This window comes from Ceratotherium simum, chromosome 19 (assembly GCF_057802395.1).
Source record: "Ceratotherium simum simum isolate JZ-2026a chromosome 19, ASM5780239v1, whole genome shotgun sequence".
NCBI lineage: Eukaryota > Metazoa > Chordata > Mammalia > Perissodactyla > Rhinocerotidae > Ceratotherium > Ceratotherium simum.
The window spans coordinates 30,920,906-30,940,390 of record NC_141918.1 but is presented as its reverse complement, the minus strand read 5'-3'; the positions used below and the strand labels follow the sequence as shown (position 1 = coordinate 30,940,390).

The window sequence follows — 19,485 nt, the reverse complement described above, 5'->3', positions numbered from 1 at the left end:
AAATAAAATTGTCAACAAAGAACTCTATCCTGAGCAAAAATATCTTTTAAAATACAGACTTTTGTGACATAGAAGAGCTGAAAGAATTCATCGCCAGAACAACAGAACTACAAGAAATCTTAAAAAGAAGTCCTCAGGCAGAAAAATAATATTGGATGGAACCCTGGAACACCCAAAAGAATAAAGAGCACCAGAAATGGTAACTGTGGGTAAATATGAGACTTTAATTATCTAAATCCCTTTAAAAGTATTTAAAGCAAAAATAATAACAATGTATTTCGGGATTTATAACACATGTAGAAGTAAAATGTATGAAAATAGCACAAAAGCTGGGAGGAAAGAAATGGGTGTATACTGTTGTTAAGGTTCTTACACTACACTAGAAGTGATATAATATCACTTGAAGGTAGACTGTGATAAGTTAAAGATATAAACTATAATCTCTAAAGCAAACCATAGGCCGGCCCTGTGGCTTGGTGGTTAAGTGCGCGCGCTGCAATGCTGGTGGCCCGGGTTCGGATCCCGGGTGCGCATTGAGGCACCACTTCTCCGTCCATCCTGAGGCCAAGTCCCACATACAGCAACTAGAAGGATGTGCAGCTGTGACATACAACTATCTACTGGGGCTTTGGGGGGAAAAAATAAAATAAATAAAATCTTTAAAAAAATAAATAAATAAATAAAGCAAACCATAAAACCTTTTCTAAAACCTCATAAAAATGGAATCATAGAGTAAATATTCTTTTAGATACGGCTTCTTTTTTTTTTTTTTTAAAGATTTTATTTATTTATTTTTTCCCCCCAAAGCCCCAGTAGATAGTTGTATGTCATAGCTGCACATCCTTCCAGTTGCTGTATGTGGGACGCGGCCCCAGCATGGCCGGAGAAGCGGTGCGCGCTGGGCATCCGAACCCGGGCTGCTGGGGAGCGCGTGCACTTAACCGCTAAGCCATGGGGTCGGCCCTAGATACGGCTTCTTTAACTCAGCCTAATGTTTCTGAAATTCATCCATGTTGTTATATGCTCATTCCTTTTTACTGCTGAGTAGCATTCAATTTTATGAATATGCCACAGTTGGTTTATCCATCCTCCAGTTGATGAAGACCCAAGTTCGTTCCGGTTATTGGGTATTATAAGCGAAGCTGCTGTAACCATTCTTGTACAAGTCTTTCTGTGAACTTTTTTTTCCATTTCTACGGGTAAATAGCTAGGAGTGTAATTATTGGGTCATAGGGTAGCAGTATATTTAACATTATAAGAAAATGCCAGTCCTTTTTTCCAAAGTGTGTCTCACATTTTACATTCTCATCAACAGTGTATGAGAGTTCTAACTGCTCCACATCCTCATCGGTATTTGGTTTTGCAAGTCGTTTTCATTTCAGTCATTGTGGTGAGTGTGTAGTATGATGTTTCATTGTGCTTTTAATCTGCATTTACCTGATGACTACTGAAACTGGGCATTTCTGCATGTGCCTACTAGTCAAAAGAAATGCCTGTTCAAAAATTGGGCCCAATTTTTATTGCGTTGTTTGTCTTTCTATTATCGACTTCTAGGATTTCTTTATATATTCAGGATACCATTTTTTTGTCAAATACATAATATACAAATATTTTCTCCCAGTCTGTGGCTTGCCTATCCATTTTCCTAAGGTGCTTTTGGAGGGGCAGAAATTTTTAATTTTTCGAAGTCTAATTTATCTTTTTTTTTTTTTTTTTTTATGTTATTGCTCTCTGTGACTTGTCTAAGACCCCCAAGTCATGAAGATATACTTCCATGTTTTCCTCTAAAAGCTTTATAGTTTTAGCTTTTTTGCTTAGGTCTATGATCCATCTCAAATTAATTTTTGTGTACCATGTGAGGTAGAGGTCAAAGTTCGTTTTTTCCATATCAGTGTCCAGTTATTCCAGCATCATTTCTTTCCCCTATAATAGCTTGCCCTGCTGCCTCAATCAAAAAGTCAAATGATCATATAAGTAAGTATCTATTTCTGGGCTCTCCATTCCAATCACTAATCTCCATTGATTAATTTTTCTATCCTTATGCCACATGTCTTGATTATTGTAGCTTTATAGGAAGTCTTGAAATCAGCTATTGTTTGTCCTTCAACTTTGTTGTTCTTTTTTAAGATTGTTTTGCTTATTCAAGGTACTTTGCATTTCCACATAAAATTTAGAATCAACTTATCAATTTCTACCCCAAAAAAAGTATGCTGGGATTATGACTGTGATTGCACTGAATCTATTGGCCAATTCGGGAAGAAGTGACATTTTAAAAATATTGAATGTTCTAATCCAAGAAAATAGTATATCGCTCCATTTATTTAGGTCTTCTTTAATCTCTCCCAGCAATGTTTTATAGTTTTCAGTGTAGAGGTATTGTAGGTTTTCTGCTAAATTTATTTCTAATTATTTTATGCTTTTGATGCTATTATAAAAAATTGTTTATTTCATTTTCCAGTTATTTGCTACAAGTGTATAAAAATATCATTGATTTTTGCATATTAACCTTATAACCTGTGGCTTTGCTAAATTCACATATTGGCTCTATGTGCTTATCTGGAGATTTTAAAGACATTTTTATGTCAAAAGTGTTTTCTATACAAATAGACAGTTTTAGTTCTTCCTTTCCATTCCTTATGTGTTTTGTTTCTTTTTCTTGCCTTATTTCAATGACTAGGATCTCCAATATTATGTGGATTAGAAATGGGAAGAGTAAGTATCATTGCCTTCCTTGGTCTCAATCAGAAAGGGAGAGTATTCAATATTTCACCATTAAATATTTTTACTAGTTTTTGGTAGACACTCTTTATCAGATTATAGAAGTTTTTTTCTATTCCTATTTAGCTGGGTTTTTTAAAAATAAAATGCTAACCCTAGCATTTTACAATGAATGGGTGTTGGATCTTGTCAGATGTTTTTCCTGCATATATTGAAATGATTATATTATTAACCCCATGTCAGATATATGATTTGGAAATATTTTCTCCCATTCAGTAGGTTGCTTCAAAATATTTTCTAATTTTTCTTTTGATTTCTTATTTAATCCATGCGTTATTTAAATGTATTGTTTAATTTGCAAATATTTTAGGGTTTCCTGGATATCTTACTGTTATTGACATTTCATTGAATTCCATTGTGGCCAGAACACATATTCTGTATGATTTCAAACTTTGTAAATTTTTACTAAGATTTCATTTATGGCTCAACAAATGTTCAATCTTAGTGAACATACCATGTGTGCTTGAAAAGACTGTAGTCTGCAGTTGTTGTGTTTGATGTTCAATAAATACTACTTAGGTCAAGACAGATGATTGCCTATATCTTTACAAATTTTTGTTCATTCAACTGCTTCAAGAGGGATATTCAAATTTCCAACTATGATTGTTCAATTGTCTAATTCTAATATTGAATCTATTTTTGCTTTGTATAATCTGAGATCTGTTATTAGGTGCATACACATTTATGATTGTTCTGGTTTTCTAATAAATAGACTTTTTTATCATTATGAAATGTCCTTCTTTATCGCTAGTAATATTTGTTTTGACATCTATATTTTTGGAGTTTCAGATGAAACTTAGAATTTATTAATGTATTTATATAATTTATAAAACCTTAAGTACAGCTCTCACATAGACTTTACATATGCTAGACAATGCTTAACTATCTCTTCTTCACAAAATATTTGGGTTAAACAGAAAATTAACATTTACATTACTTTCTTTTCTCTTTCTTTCTTTCTTGGTTCTTTCCTTCCTTCCCTTCTTCTTTCCTTCCTTTTTAATCACTGCCAGTCAGTTTAGAACAACAAATAAAATTCAATTTACTCCAGAGATGTTCTCCACCACCACTATCTTGATCATAAGGGCTTATTTTTAAATGCGGCAATAATGTGTTTGCTGACACACAAATTAATAAACCAGAAAGAAAAGTCAGGGTGATCTACACATCTATTGTTGTTGATGTTAGTTTACCACATGTATCCTTGCCTAATGTTTTCAATGAAAACTGCCTAAGAGATGGCAGGAAGATAAAATCTTTTCCATCAATCCTACAAATAGTCCTATAGAATTGAACCCATTTTTTAATCAAATAATAATCACCAGCCCTCTACTTTAGATATCCTACGACATTTTAAATGGTTCAATCCTCTATAACAATGATAATGGGAATCCAAGGAGATTATAGGCTCCACAGGGTCTTTTTTTTTTTTTAAGAACCATGAGAAAGAAACTTTACAAAACGTTACATAAAAACTTGATCACAAAAATACTACCATCCATACACTTACACATTTATTTTCAGTAAAGTTAAATACCAATGAAGTAGTTTTTCACAGCAGAGCTTCTTTATACAACAGAAGTCAATGGACTTAAATATCATGACTAGAGTCTTCAGTAAGAGAACAAACTTGTGTATTTCTGGGAATCTTTTGCGCATAAAGAGGACCCCAAACCAGCCAGGCAACAACTAGTGGCAGAGACTCCAGCTCTCCTGTTAACCCTTAGAACTACTTCATTATCATGTGTGAGGCTGAGGCCTAGCCAACAACAGCTTTCATTTTGACTCTAAAGGTTGTCTTTGGAGTCTGAAGCCCTTACCACCAAATGGAGTGTTGGTGCGAGCAAATGGAATTCTTTGACTAACTTCTTTAGAGTTCATTTAAGTTCATTGCTGTTTTTGCACTGATCTCCACAAAAATTGTATAGATGAGTCGGTGCAGTCTTAGCATCTCTCTCCATGACTTCTCTTTTGTGATAATATCATCACACTTATTTCCTGCAGTGTCAGCTACAAAACTAGATGGGCCTTGCTGACAAATATCTTTTAACTGACTCCTTAATGTTGCAATATTTCTTCTTTTTGGTATCATAAAGGATTATAGCTGAAGCTAACTATCGCAGTTCATTCATGGTAAGGCACAAAATCATTCTTGCACAGCTGTATCCCAGATTAGGAATTTATGTAGCTTACTCTGGTACCAGACAAAAGATGCTCTGTTGTTGAAATGATCTTAGGCTCAAAACTAAATTCCACAAACCACCATACAATACTTGATTTACCTACAACTGTAATCCCTGGCAGACAAACTCTAGCACCATGGTCCAAGAGTCATGGCCCACTATTGCCATGAACTGAGAAAGGAGAGGCAGAGCCCAGCACAAGCATCCTCTGGTGGGACCACAGGGACTAGCAGAGCCTGCCTCAGTCAATTTAATCTAACATTAAGAAACCCACATCAGCCTTCATATTGTTACTATTTGTATGATATACCTTTTTTGCATCCACTTACTTTCAATCTATCTTTATATTTAAATTATATCTCAATATTTTTTAATCCATTCTTATAATCTCTACCTTCTATTTCGATGTTTAATTCGTTTAACATTTAATATTTAGGTCTATGATTTTATTATTTGGTTTCTTTTTGTCTCCTCTGTTTTTTCTTCCTCTGTTCCTCTTTTCCTGACTTTTTTGGATTATATGAATATATTTTTAAATTCCTTTTTAATTTGTCTATTGGCCTTTTAGTTTAGTTGTTGTTCTAGGGGTTACAATGTATACCCTTAACTTTTTACACTCTACTTAGAATTAATACATACCACCTCACAAAAAATGTAGAAACCTTGCACCCATATAAGTCCATCTAAACTCTCCCTTTTATGCTATAGATGTCATATCATCATATTTATATACAGTATAAACCCAAGACACTGTTACAATTTCCCATAAAACAAACATTTCTATTTTTAAGAAACTAGGAAGAAAAACTAGTTACTTATATTTATCCCAATATTTACCACTTCTGATGCTCTTCATTTCTTCCTAAGGATCCAAGGGTCCATCTGTTATCATTTCCTTTCTAACTGAAGAACTTCTTTTAGAACATCTTGTAGTGCTGGTCCAGTGAAGATGAATTCTTTTAATTTTCTTTGATTTAGAATGTCTTTATTTTGTCTTTATTCTTGAAGGAAATTTTTGTTGGATATAAAATTCTAGGTTGATAATTTCTCCCCAGCATTTTAAAGATGTTGTTCCCTTGTCTTTGGCCTCCATAGTTTCTAATGGAAGTCATGAGAAGCTAATCATTGCTTCCCTGTATTTAATACGCCATTCTTCTCTGGCTGCTTTCTAGAACTTCTCTTTACTTTAGGTTTTTAGCAGTTTGACCACAATGTGCCTAAGCAGTGTTTTTTTGTATTTATTCTGCTTTAATTTCACTGAGCTTCTTGAGTCTGTAAATTTATGTCTTCCCTCAGATTAAAATTTTTTCAGTCTGTAAATTTATGTCTTGCCTCAGATTAAAATTTTTTCAGTCATCATTTCTTCAAAAGTTTTTCTACCCCATTGTCTCTCCTTGCCTTCTCGGAGTCCAATTAGAAATACGTTAGAAAACTTGTTATGATTCTACAAATTTTTAAGGCTCTGTTTCTTTTCTTTTATCATTTTCTCTCTATTCTTCACACTGGATAATTCCAAGTTCTCTGGCTCTTTGCTCTGTTATCTCCCTTCTACTATTAGGCTCATCAAGTGAATTTTTATTTAAAATATTTTCTTTTTTCTAATTCTAGGATTTAGATTTGGTATTTTTTTATAGTATTTATTTCTCTGCTGACATTTCCTATCTGTCCATTCATTATGAACATATTTTCTTTAACTCATTTCCCCAACAATTATAGTTACAATTGTTGTTTTAAAGTCCTTGTCTGCTAATTCCAATATCTGAGTCATATTGGTGTTGGTCTCTGTTGATTGTTTTTTCTCTTGGGAATGCCATATTTTCCCCATTCTTTACTTTGGGATTGTATCCTGTACAATTTGGGACAATTTGAGATTCTATTTCATTTTCTGAAAAGTGCTGGTATTTTTGTTTTAGCAAGAAATAACCTTGGTTAGACTCAAACTACAAACTCAAATCTCAGTTCAGTAGCCTATCATTAGTTAAGAAGCCTGTAGTTCATCCTTCAAAATGTATGGTTTAGAGATCAGTCAGAGTTTGGGCAGGATTTATATACACAACTTGGGGCTACATCAATCTAGTTCTCTCTAGGATTCACTTCTCATTTTCCAGCTGTAGTGCTTGCCCCAAACTCTGCTATCTTATTCTTCAGGCCAGAAAACAGTGAGTTTTCTATCAGAATTTCAGACACCCAATGTAATACTGACTTTACTTGCCCTAAAGTAAAATAGCCACTAAAAAAAAAAAAAAAAAAAAAGACAGAAAATTCTATCCATTTTGGACCTTCTTCCAAGTTTTGCCTCCCCTCTAGAATCTGCATGCCTTTTTTCATTTTCTAGGACCTTCAAATAGTTGTGTTATGTATTTTGTTCAGAATTTATTACTGCTGTCTGTAGGAAGGTCATTTGGCTAGGAAATTAGCCATACCAGAAGTTTTAGTTTTTAATAGAGGAACATAACCGATTTATATTTCTTGTCACTGACATGCCTGATCTTGTTTCACTCTTTTTGTTCATACTTTTTGCTGTTTCTTCTGTTTTCTAGTTTTTGCTTAAGAAATATTTTTTCTTTGATCTTTTGTCTTTTCTACTAATTTGAAAAGTAGAAGGCATATCTTAAATGCTAAAATACTTGACTGTGTATTTCCCTAGTTATCAGGGCCACAAATAATGACACTGTCACTCAGGAGCTGTAAACTCTCCCTCCAAGGCAAACGAAATTTACAAATCTATATAGGCAAGCAGTAACTCAAGTATTCATTTACACTCAATTCATTGTTATAATCAATTTCATTTCAAACATTTCCTTTTAGTTAGTTTACATTAAATCTTCTTTCCTCCAGGGGACTTATTTACTTTTTTCATCGTTTTATTCTCTTTATTCTGTTCCTACACTCTGGCAGAGCTTCTTGTTTTCCTACACCACTGATTTCATTTTCTGTAGTTTCAATTCTATACTTTAGTGCTTCTAATGCTGATTTTAATTGATTTAATTTAATTAATTAATCTCTTCTCATTTCATTTAGCTTTCTTTTATTTCAACTGATTTCTTAGTAAAAAGGATTTCAGCTCAATCTGTTGTCTTCTCTCAGCTTAGATCATCTATATCACAGAGTCTATGTTTTCCTGATTTTTAAAGAATACAAAATAGAAATTTTCTAATACTTACTTCTCTTTCCTACTTATTGTTCCCGTATTAGGCTATTTTGTCTTAACATAACCTTGAACAAGGAGCGGTATGAGTCATCTCAGTGTATCCCTGTAATCAAGATATGTGGTTTCTGCTTGGTTCTCTTCACTATTCACCTGGTTGTTCTTATAATCTTCTTATCTATACTGTAGTTCTATATTAAAAAGTAATAGTTGGCATCCTTGCCTTATTCATACCTGTAGTAGAAATATCACAGTGTTCCCACTAAGCATAATTCTGACTTTTCAACTGATATATATATATATTTGGTATCATATTAAGACATTATCCACTTATTTATATTTTATGGAGTGATTCTATCAAGAAAGATGTTAAATTTTTCTAAATACTCTTTCAGTTTTGATAGTGAATACCACTGGATTTTTTCTCCCCAAAAGTATTAATATGATAAATTGCATGTGTGTGCACACGTAACTGTTAGCCAACTTTCTAGTGATAATCCAATCTTTTATTTACTATGGATATGTCAGTTTGAGGAAGGATACACAATGTTGTCGCTGGATAATCTAAGTAATACAGGATTATTCTTGGACATTCTAATGCTATCTGTAGCATTTTCATTATAATAAACAGTAATTAAAAACTAGAAAGTCCAGAATACACTGTCCTCACAGTTCTTCTAGCTTCAGTTAATAAGGGGACTTTTTTCATTTTAGCACTTTGTGTTTCACTGCCAAAGAAGCTACAGTCATTTCGACTTACATATTCTATTTCCCCATAAAAATTTATTCTTTTTTTTTTGCTAAGTTCTTAAGCTTATTAATTTCAAATTTTTAATTAATTTAATCTACTAGTCTATTATTAATTTGTTGTTAGGGTCTCCATGCACTTAAATCTTATAATATTATTTTTCCTTACCAGACTATCACAGAATTAACAAAATTTTATTTCAGAACATAAAAAGTGAGTAACATATATATGAAATTATAATTGTGGATTTTTATTTCTAGCTCTTCTAATAACCTGACAATGTAATCTCTCAAAAGTAAAAATCTATTTGTATATAGACCATATAAAATATTTACCTAAATGACAAAATTGCTAAATAAATCATTTACTTGAGGTTTTATAAAAATAAGAAATTGAATACAAACTATCTCTAGATATATTTTATCGGAAAATTTTCCAGCAATTTCCCATGCCTCTGGATCTTACCCAAGATCCTCTCTACTTCAACTTAAAGAGCCTTAACCTTAGCCTTAATCTTAGAAAATATAAAATTATAGCACTACAAATGCTGTGCTAGAAATGTTGTTTAAAATATACTAAACATACTTTGAGCTTGCAAGAAAGTAGGAAAATCACTACAGACCAGCAAACAAACAGGAAGCTAAAAGCTCAAGTTGTAATCACGAACTGACATTGGTTTGGGGTTTTAACAATGACATGGTGTACAGAGGATGAGGCCTTGGACCCAAGCAAGGTAGGAATTAGAATTTAGGACTAGGAAAAACAGTGACACAGAAACAGGCACCCTTTAATACCTTATTCCCTTCACTTCCCTCAAGTATTTCTTCCCTTTCTTCTCTTCTGCAGGACTTTCCCAGACCACTTCCTTCCACAGCTAGTGTCTCTCCTAGGTTCCTAAATTCTGGTATTGCTTTTACTTTACTATCAATTATTTTCTATTAAAATTAATTATTATTAATATTTCTGATCATTTTCTATTAAAATTAATAACTTCTTTGTCTATAAATTGACAATTAAGTTGTTGGCTGATAAAAGATGAGTATATGATTATAACCTCTACCAACAGCAATAATCCTCATTCTTGCCCATGAAATTGATGCATCATAACTAGAAATGAATGGAATGAAATAAAGGAAGTGGAAGACATTTAAACAGAAAGGCTAAAGGATTAATGAAGGAAAAAAAAAATATGTGTTCTCCACTGGGCAATATCTTCTGGACCTCTAACCTCCAGATTTTTGTCTTTATTGAATGACAGGCACCACCACCCACCCAGTTGTACAAGCCAGAAATTTAGAAATTGTCCTTTCCCTGTTCCTCAGTATCCAACCTAAAACCAGATACTATCCATTTTACCTCTTAAATATCTTCCAAATCTATCCTCTCGATATCCATTGGCATCACCCTATACTAGGGTTTCTCAGCCATGGCACTAGTGACATTTTTGGCTACATAATTCTTTGTCGTGGGGGGTAGCCCTGTATATTATAGGATGTTTTGCCAGAATTCCTGGCCTCTACCTACTAGATGCCAGTAGCAGTACCCACCCACCCCTCGTCCCAGCTCGTGGGGACAATTAAAAATGTCTCAAACATTGCCAAATATCTCCTGGTGGGCAAAACAGCCCTCCTGTTGAGAATCAGTGCCTTATACGAAGCTATCAGCACTTCTTGCCTAGTGTACTGCAAGAGCCGCCTACTATGTCCCCCTGAATCCACCATAGCACTGCACCCCACCCTGTAACCCATCCTCTACACTATAACCAGAGTGATATTTCCAACTCTTATCTTGTCAGTCTCTGCTTAAAGCACTTCAGCGGCTTCCCATTTCTTTTAGAATAAAATCCAAAATCCTTAGTATTGCTTTACAAGGTCTAGCTCTCACTTCTCCAGACTCATCTTGTACCTCCCTGATCCTACTTCCCCTCCTTCGCTGTACTCCAGCCACACTGGCTACTGTTCAGTTCCTCAAATGGGCCTTCTCTTTCCAGCCATCAAGCTTTGCCTCAACCCTCTGCCCGGAAGGTTCTTCCTCCACCTCTTGTGACACTCGGAGAATAAGTAGATGCTATTAAAAAAAATAACAGTAACCTATCTGGGGGCTCTAGATGAAAAACTGTGGCCTAAAGAAAAAGTTAAATGCATTCTGATGATTGGAAAAGAGGACACACTTTATCTGGGACAGGGTAGACAAAGATCAGTGATGACCAACAAGGAGAAAAGACAGAGGACAATGTGTTAAAAGAGTCACAAAACCTAGGTTCTAGCCCTTATTCTGCCACTCACTATCCACGTGATTTGTTTTTAATTTACATACAGTAAAATTCACCTTTTTTTGGTGTACAGTTCTATGAGTTTTAACACATGTAACCACCTCCGCAGTCAGGATACAAAACAGTTCTATCACCCTAAAAATTCTCTTGTGCTGCACCTTTGTAGTCAAACATTTCCCCACCTTAGCCCCTGCAACCACTGACCCATTCTTTGTCCTACAGTTTTGCCTTTTCCTGATATCTATACCTAATCTCTGAGTCTTGTTTCTTCAACCCATGAAATTATATATATATATATAATCTTCTTTATATTAAAATATTAAGCTATTTATGATGATTGTTTGCTATGACAAGCATCCCCTCTGTGATTCATATTTAGAAAAGGCTTTCTTGGGCCGGCCCCGTGGCTTAGCGGTTAAGTGCGTGCGCTCTGCTGCTGGCGGCCCGGGTTCGGATCCCGGGCGCGCACCGACACACCGCTTCTCCGGCCATGCTGAGGCCGCGTCCCACATACAGCAACTAGAAGGATGTGCAGCTATGACATACAACTATCTACTGGGGCTTTGGGGGGGAAAAATAAATAAATAAAATCTTTAAAAAAAAAAAAAAAGAAAAGGCTTTCTTTAAGTTTGTGGCTAATGCTCAATTTATGCAATTTTGCAACTTGAACTTTCAGTCTTCTCCAGAAGGGTGGCTCCACCTCAGATTTCTGCATGCTACCTTAGTGGGCCTGTACCTTTGTTCACTCCTACAAAGCTCTGAGCTCCAGAATGTTCCTCAATCTCTCCTTGTGGTTATCCTTCCTCAATTTACCACACTGCAGGAGCCTGAGCAGTCAACTGCAATTTTCCTTTCAACAGTCTTTGCTGCGAGGGTTCCAAGCCTGTTCTAGCACCTTGCTATTTATGAACATAGCTTGTCACTGAATATCTACTTGTAATACTGATGACACTGTTAAGGCAACAGGTTAGCTAGAGTAGTGTCAAGCCTCATTTCCACCTAAATAGATGATCTAATATTAAAAAGTTCACTGCCTTGGTTCATAGAGTTGCTACACTAGTAAATCACAAGAATGGTGTATACATAACGTAGTTTTAATAAGTGCTCTGACAAAATCATTCTTAATTCTCTTGTAGTGTAATAGATTAGGTACAACTATAGTTGTCTGAATAACTGGATCCAAAGAGTATTGATTAATTAATTAATGTCTCCCTAAAATAAGGTCTCCAGCAGTATGCTACAGGGGTCTAAACTTGGTCCTATCCTATTTTCACATTTTAATTGATGAATGGCTGAAGATACAGAAGCATGATTGCCAAGTTTATAAATGTCATTGTTAGTAGGGATAGCTAAAAATAATTTATGTTAGATATTAATATAAAAGATATTAACATAAATCAATAAAATGGAACAATGTAGACAAACTAATAAGCTGAAATGTAATAGGAAGAAAAAGAAATCAACTACACAAATGCAGAATGAGAGAGACCTAGTTTAACAGCAGTTCACATAGTAAGATCTGGGTGTATCAGATTACAAATTCATTATAAATCATCAACGTGACATGGCTTATTTAAAAAAAAAACTCACACCATTACATTGCTCTTTTCAGGTTCACTAGTGAACTCCATGCTCCAATGGTCAATTCTCAACCTCATTTTCACCTCCTAGCAGCATTTAACAAAAGGCAATCATCCATCCTTTTTGCATCACTTTCCTTTTCCTCACTTGACACTCTCTTGGTTCTTCTCCTACCACCTCACTGGCTGCTCTTTCCAGCTTCCTTTAGGACTAACGACTTCTAAATTTATATCTCCAATTCAAATCCTACCATTGAAACCCAAACTCTTATATGCATCAGCCACAGCATCAGAGAAACCCCTACTTCCACCTGCCTACGCAAATCTGCTTCTCCTGTTGTCTTCTTCCTCATCCCAGTGAACAGCAGCTTCATCCTTCCAATTGCTAAGGCCAAAACCTTTGAGTCATTCTTGATCCCTCTCTTCTTTTTTGTATACTATATTCATTTCATCAGTAAATCCTTTTGGCTCTGCCTACAAAACATATCCAGAATCTGACCACTCTCACCACCTTCACTGCTCCATCATCTCCCATCAGAATTGTTGCAATCGGGGCTGGCCCTGTGGCTTGGTGGTTAAGTGCACGCGCTGCGATGCTGGTGGCCCGGGTTCGGATCCCGGGTGCGCATCGAGGCACCACTTCTCCGTCCATCCTGAGGCCGAGTCCCACATGCAGCAACTAGAGGGACGTGCAGCTATGACATACAGCTATCTGCTGGGGCTTTGGGGGAAAAAATAAAATAAATAAAATCTTTAAAAAAAAAAAAAAAAAAGAATTGTTGCAATCATCTCCTAAATGGTCTCCTTACCTCCAGCCTTGAAACCTCATCCCCACAGTCTATTCTCAACACTGAAGCCAGACAGATGCTTTTAAAACATTCATTCATTCAACATTCAAAGACTATTCACTGAGATCTACCTATGTGCTAGGCACTGTTTTAGGTACTTAGAATACATCCATAAAGAGAGGAGAGAAAAATCGCTGCCTCATGAAGCTTTTGCATCCTGGAAGGGGACAGACAATAAACCATAAATATAATAAACTATATGCTGGGTCTATAAGTGCTACAGGAAAAAAATAGAGCAGGTAAGGAGGAGCAGCGCTGGGAAAAACGGGAAGGGACGTAGATTCAAATAGTGAGATAAGTCTAGGCTCATTAGTAAAGTAACTTTTGAGCAAAGACTTCAAGGAGGTAAGGCCCTAGCCTTGCAGATATCTGGCAGAAGAGCATTCAAGGCAGAAAGATGTTAACATTAAGAACACATAAAATATTATTTTTGGTTCCTTAGCCCTTCAACTGACCACATGATGAGCTGAAAGACACAGGATTCTAAACTTGTCGTTTTTATCTAAATATGACTTGTATTCTAATTCTCAAATAATTTCCTAATAAGCCACAAGTGCTTTTTTAGAAATGATAAATTAAATGAAGTACTAGAAACTACTTATGCAAGTACGTTTTAGGTCTTTTTGTAAAATTTAATTAGGATTTTTTTCTTTCATTTCATTGAGTTTCTTTTATGGCCTGTAAAAAGCAATTAGAGGGGGCCGGGCTGGTGGTGTAGTGGTTAAGCTCATGCGCTCTGCTTCGGCAGCCTGGGGTTCACAGGTTCAGATCCTGGGCGTGGACCTACACACCACTCATCAAGCCATGCTGTGGCAGCATCCCACGTACAAAATAGAGGAAGATTGGCACAGATGTTAGCTCAGGGACAATCTTCCTCAAGCAAAAAGAGGAAGACTGGCGACGGATGTTAGCTCAGGGCCAATCTTCCTCACCAAAACCAAAAAAAAAAGTTAAAAAAGCAATTAGAAAGGCCTGCATTTTTTGATATGTACATATGACATACCTAATACTCAGAGAAAAACAGCAAAGGCATCAAACACGGGAGATCACCTGGATTTAGCTTGCTGCGAATAGACATTTTTCAAATACCAATACCAACTGATTTTTCAGATTAAGTCAGTTATAAAACTAATGATAAGCAAAGTCATCAGATTTATTAACACCATGAAATGAGTACAAAATTATGGATTTTTTTTAAAGCTTGTTAGTTTCCACCTAATTGGATGAGACTGGCACAATGTTTGTTTTTACCTTCCGGTGGCCTGTTGGATGTTGCCACAACGACGACCCCGTTTTTGAACAGATTTTCAAAAAGCTGTTTCAGAATCATGGCATCAGCAATGTCAGTGACCTACGGACAACAACACATTTGTTTTATTTTAATTTCACTTCTGCTCTAACAAATTTGCTAATGGCTCATCTTTTTTTTAAATGGAAGTGAATTCCAAGAGAAAAATTCTAATTATCATCATGAAGAAAAGAGTAGATAATTAAAGACATGAAAGACTATGTAGTAGTCTTTTAAACTTGATTCTTCTTTTTTGCAAGCCTATCATTTCCATGCGAATTATCAAATGGTTCTATGTTAACTTCTTTTCTAGAACTACAGGTGGAAAGCATAGATAATTGTGCTAAACATTTAGGAAGTCTAATTAATTAGAACTAACATGACCAACTCCCTCCTCCTCCTCCCATCACAGCTCCCCTTCCCCCAAAAAGAGGGAAAAGAGAGAGAAAAAAATAGAAAAAAAAAAATACACAGTCTGTTTGAGATTTCTAATACTTTTTTGGCAAAGGCCCTGAAAAGGTGACTTTAAATGGTCATGGGACTTTAGAAATAAGGACAAGTAGCCAGTGAGACATAATCAGCTGCTGTTGAAAATAGAACGATATGACATAGATACTATTGTGCAATTGTTGCACAAAACAATTCAACAGATGGCCCATCACAAAAATAAGCAATTTCATTGTTCTTTTTAAGTGCCTTCTATTACTGTCCATGAATAATCAAAAGGCACTGCAGTCACTTCCAGCACAGCCAGCCTCTGCTAACCTTCGCAAACACAAATATTCCTTCCACCAACAAAAAAAAAAACTAACAAGAATAGTTAACACAGTACTTTAAAAAAATAACTTCTGACAAAACCAGAAAGGCATAATGCAGATAAAACTATTCCATCCAAGTTAAGTTACAGAGATACATATAACTACTGATCTCTTCTAAAATTATTTTTAAAAATCCACAATTAACAAGCTTAATGATAACTTTTTAAAAAGCATTTAAAAATCACAAAGAAAAACAGAAATTAAGGAGGAAAGGAAGCTGACTTCAAAAACAAATGTATAGTGAAGGCTAATATTCATCATCTTGCACCTTCCCCTATGAATATACTAACACGGATTTTAGATACTCCAGATATAAAAAGGTTTTAATCTTTCTTTAATAGCACATTTTAGATAATCTCAATAAAACTTGTTTTATATTCATAAAATATATCACACAATACATAATCACATTGTTATTTTTAAATCATATTAGAGTACATAAAAACTAGTGCAATTCTTTAAAATTGAATCAAAATCCTAAAAGTTACCAACTAAATGGTTATAACACAACGAACACCAACAACCTGGGTTACACAGGTCTAAATCACTTTTCTCCTTACAGCAGATATCTTACTCAAAAATTTAATCGTTTCCTTCCCATCTCAACAAAACAAAACCAAAGCAAGATACGGAGATGTGCAGATCTTTTTTTGCTGTCTCGGGCTGTAACTTTAAAACATTAACTAAAAAACTACTAAAGATTCCTTAAATTAAAAAGACTTCAGGAACTTACAACGTGATGATTAAAATGAAAAGTGGTACTATTTAATTATTTAAGAAAGTGATATTATTTAATTTGGAGCTTAGGATCACTGTCAAATTTTGCTTCCACAAAAACACTCCCAGAAGGCCTTTTTCAAATGCTTAAACACCAGTGGCATTTCTGATGAGAGGACAGAACAAGCTTGCAAATTTTAGAAGCAACTGCACTTTTAAATTGGATCCCCAATACACTGACTTTTAAAAAGAATGATATCAGTTAAAAATTACCCAGTCTTAGAGAATAAAAATGGTCATTTGACTATCTCACTGATGTTTTTGAAAAAATTAAAAATAGCTTTTGTGCCCTAAGGCTCAGAAAAGTGAAGGAACATTTAGCTTATAACACAATGCAAAGGTTTAAACTGAAAGTTGAAGAAAGCAAACAATAAAGACTTGTGGTTGAATTATAATTTGCTGTTTCTGTATTACGGAATGTTTTTGCTCTATCAGAGTAAATTAACTTGGAGAAGCTACGCCTCATTAATAAAGCAGGAGTCACTTGGTGTAGCCGGGTGCCAATGTACACTCTTTTGATCTTGTCCCCACACTTGTTCGGCTTTGCTGGGGAACAGTAATTTTACAGTACAAGTGAACAGGAGACAATTGGCCACACATTCTTGGAGAGCAGGCTTTTTCAGCATCCAGCATTTCATTACCACCAGGAACAAAAGAGAAGGCTACAGATTACCAATAAGGGTAGTCTGCTAATACAGAGAGTGGAGACATTTCATTAGCATTAAAGAGAAAAGATTTTTTATGACCTAGAGTTGCTTTCCATTATGACTCACTTAAGTAAAAAAGAAAAAAAAAAATCTAATGGTTAATTTACATGTGTAAGTGCTTGAGTCTCAGTCATCCACTGATTGGTACAGTGCCAGGTAATGAGTGACAAACATAAGCATGCATTATCAGTAATTAGTATTAGCACAAAAATAAGCACCTATTTTTTATTAGCAGTTTTTAATAGCTTTCTTATTTTATAAAAACGGTCAAAACTATTTTTTAAATGATATTGATAGCTTATAGAGGAGAATTTTGCATGATATTTTGCTCATCAGAATTCTTTTTTTTTTTTGTTCCGAATCATATTAGTAAAACATCTATCCAACGTCCCTAAAAAGAGACAGGAAGAAATAACATTTCTTTAAATCAGTTTCCTTTAGTATTCTGATATCTTCAGAATCATAAATGGTTTAATAAGAAATATAAATATTGAAGAAGGACATAATGAAGACCCTAAAGAAAACTTCAAGGGAAACCTTTTATTTCAGCAACTAAAGCACATAAAAACGTTATCTAGACAAAGTTCTCAAACAAAATAAGAATACTGTATCTGATACCACAGGAAAAACTGAAATGCTACACTTAGTAAAGATGACCAAGCTAATGAGGAATACATTCTGCAAATGCAATCTGAATGCTACCAAAACATAATCTTAAAAATGCCCTAAATTCAAAAGCACAAAAAAGAAAGAGTTTATTCTTGTTTTTAAGCAGTAACAATTCCCATTCATCTCCCTAGTAAAATAAATATTATATTAATTAACACCAGCTAAATGCTAATAATAACTAGTTAAAAATCAAGACTACTAATAGGATTCAATTTTAAAAGTGAAGTGGTGATTGTAGACATACTGTCGTCAAGATTAAAATGCCTAAAAAATTCTTTTCTAGTAAATCAGCAATGTATTGTACTAGGCTTAATAGGTTTAAAGATAATTTTTAGGTTCTATCATTAAAACATCTACTAAAAGTCTACCCAGCTCTAGATTTGTATATTTAAACACATAATAAAAGACATCATATATCAAGGAGAACACATAACATAGCTGTTCCTACTAGGCAATAAAAGCACTGACAATGGATTCAAACTGAGTTCCCAGCTGTGTGACCTTGGACAAGTTACTTAACTTCTCTGACCCTTAATTTCCTCATCAATATAATGAAGACAGTAATAACACCTACCGTGCAAAATTGTTATGATACCTGTAGTAAATCTTCAAGAAATGTTAACTATGACTATTACCTATGTAGGTATATATGCTAGTATAATTATGTGCTATTTACATATAGCTGTATAGAATTTTAGCTGTAGATGGAATAATACACAGCATAGTACAGTAGCTAAGAATACAGGCACATAGAAACCACTCAGTAAACAGTAGCTAATATTATTACAGAATACATTATAGATAGAATGTAAGCATTCCAACAAGTAAATGGGCATTGCCTCAAACAGATAGTTCATAAAAGATGGACTTTACAAAGTAAGCAAACAGACATGCAAAAAATTCAACCATATTATTATTTAAAGGAATACACATTAAAACAATGAGATACCATTTTTCATCTATTAAATTAGATAAAAATGTTAAGATAATTCAGAATGTTGACAGGAAAAAATATGGGTTGTTATTATATATAAGGGAGGTGAGACTTGGTTGAGGGACTACTTCAATAGTTAGCATTTGATACTGGGATTTATTCATTCATTCACTCTGTATAATTATTCATTCATTCATTCTCAAGCACTGTTCTAGATATTTGAGATACATCAATTAGCAAAACAAAGATTCCTGCCTTCAAGTTTACATAATAAATAAGTAAATATATGTGTTAGAAGATGATACATGTTATGTAAAAAAAGGAGGGTAAGGGGCATTAGAAGTGTGGGGGTCAACGGCAAATTGCAATTTTACATAGCGTTTAGGGATAGGCTTTGTTAAGGAGATAATTAAGCAAAGATCTGAAGTGAGAGAGTTATTTTGATTAGTATTTGATTTGTATTAGCACAAAAATAAGCATCCATTTTTTGTTAGTTTATAATAGCCTTCCTGTTTTATAAAAATGGTCAAAACTAGTTTTTAAATGATATTGATAGAGGAGAGGTATTCACAGAGGAGAGGTATCTGGGGGAAACTTCCATGCAGAAAGAACGTCTGGTGCAAAAGCTCTGCTGGTTTGTTCTAAATTGCATGGATGTTGGGTCTCAGAGAGCTGGTGCAGCAGTATTTGGGAGTAGCCCTTACTATCTTGAATTTTAGAAGAGGGGGACAAGTA

General features: G+C 34.6%; 1 protein-coding gene across 2 annotated transcripts in view; it reads right to left on the bottom strand.

Moving 5' to 3' along the window:
• The window catches only part of AFG1L (AFG1 like ATPase), a 185,056-nt gene that overhangs the window by 93,182 nt on the left and 72,389 nt on the right, over positions 1-19,485 (bottom strand). For both annotated transcript variants that reach the window (XM_004422187.3, XM_087443965.1), the window contains exon 6: positions 14,809-14,908. In XM_004422187.3, coding sequence (XP_004422244.1) covers positions 14,809-14,908 — 100 coding nt within the window. The remainder of the gene's footprint in view (positions 1-14,808; positions 14,909-19,485) is intronic.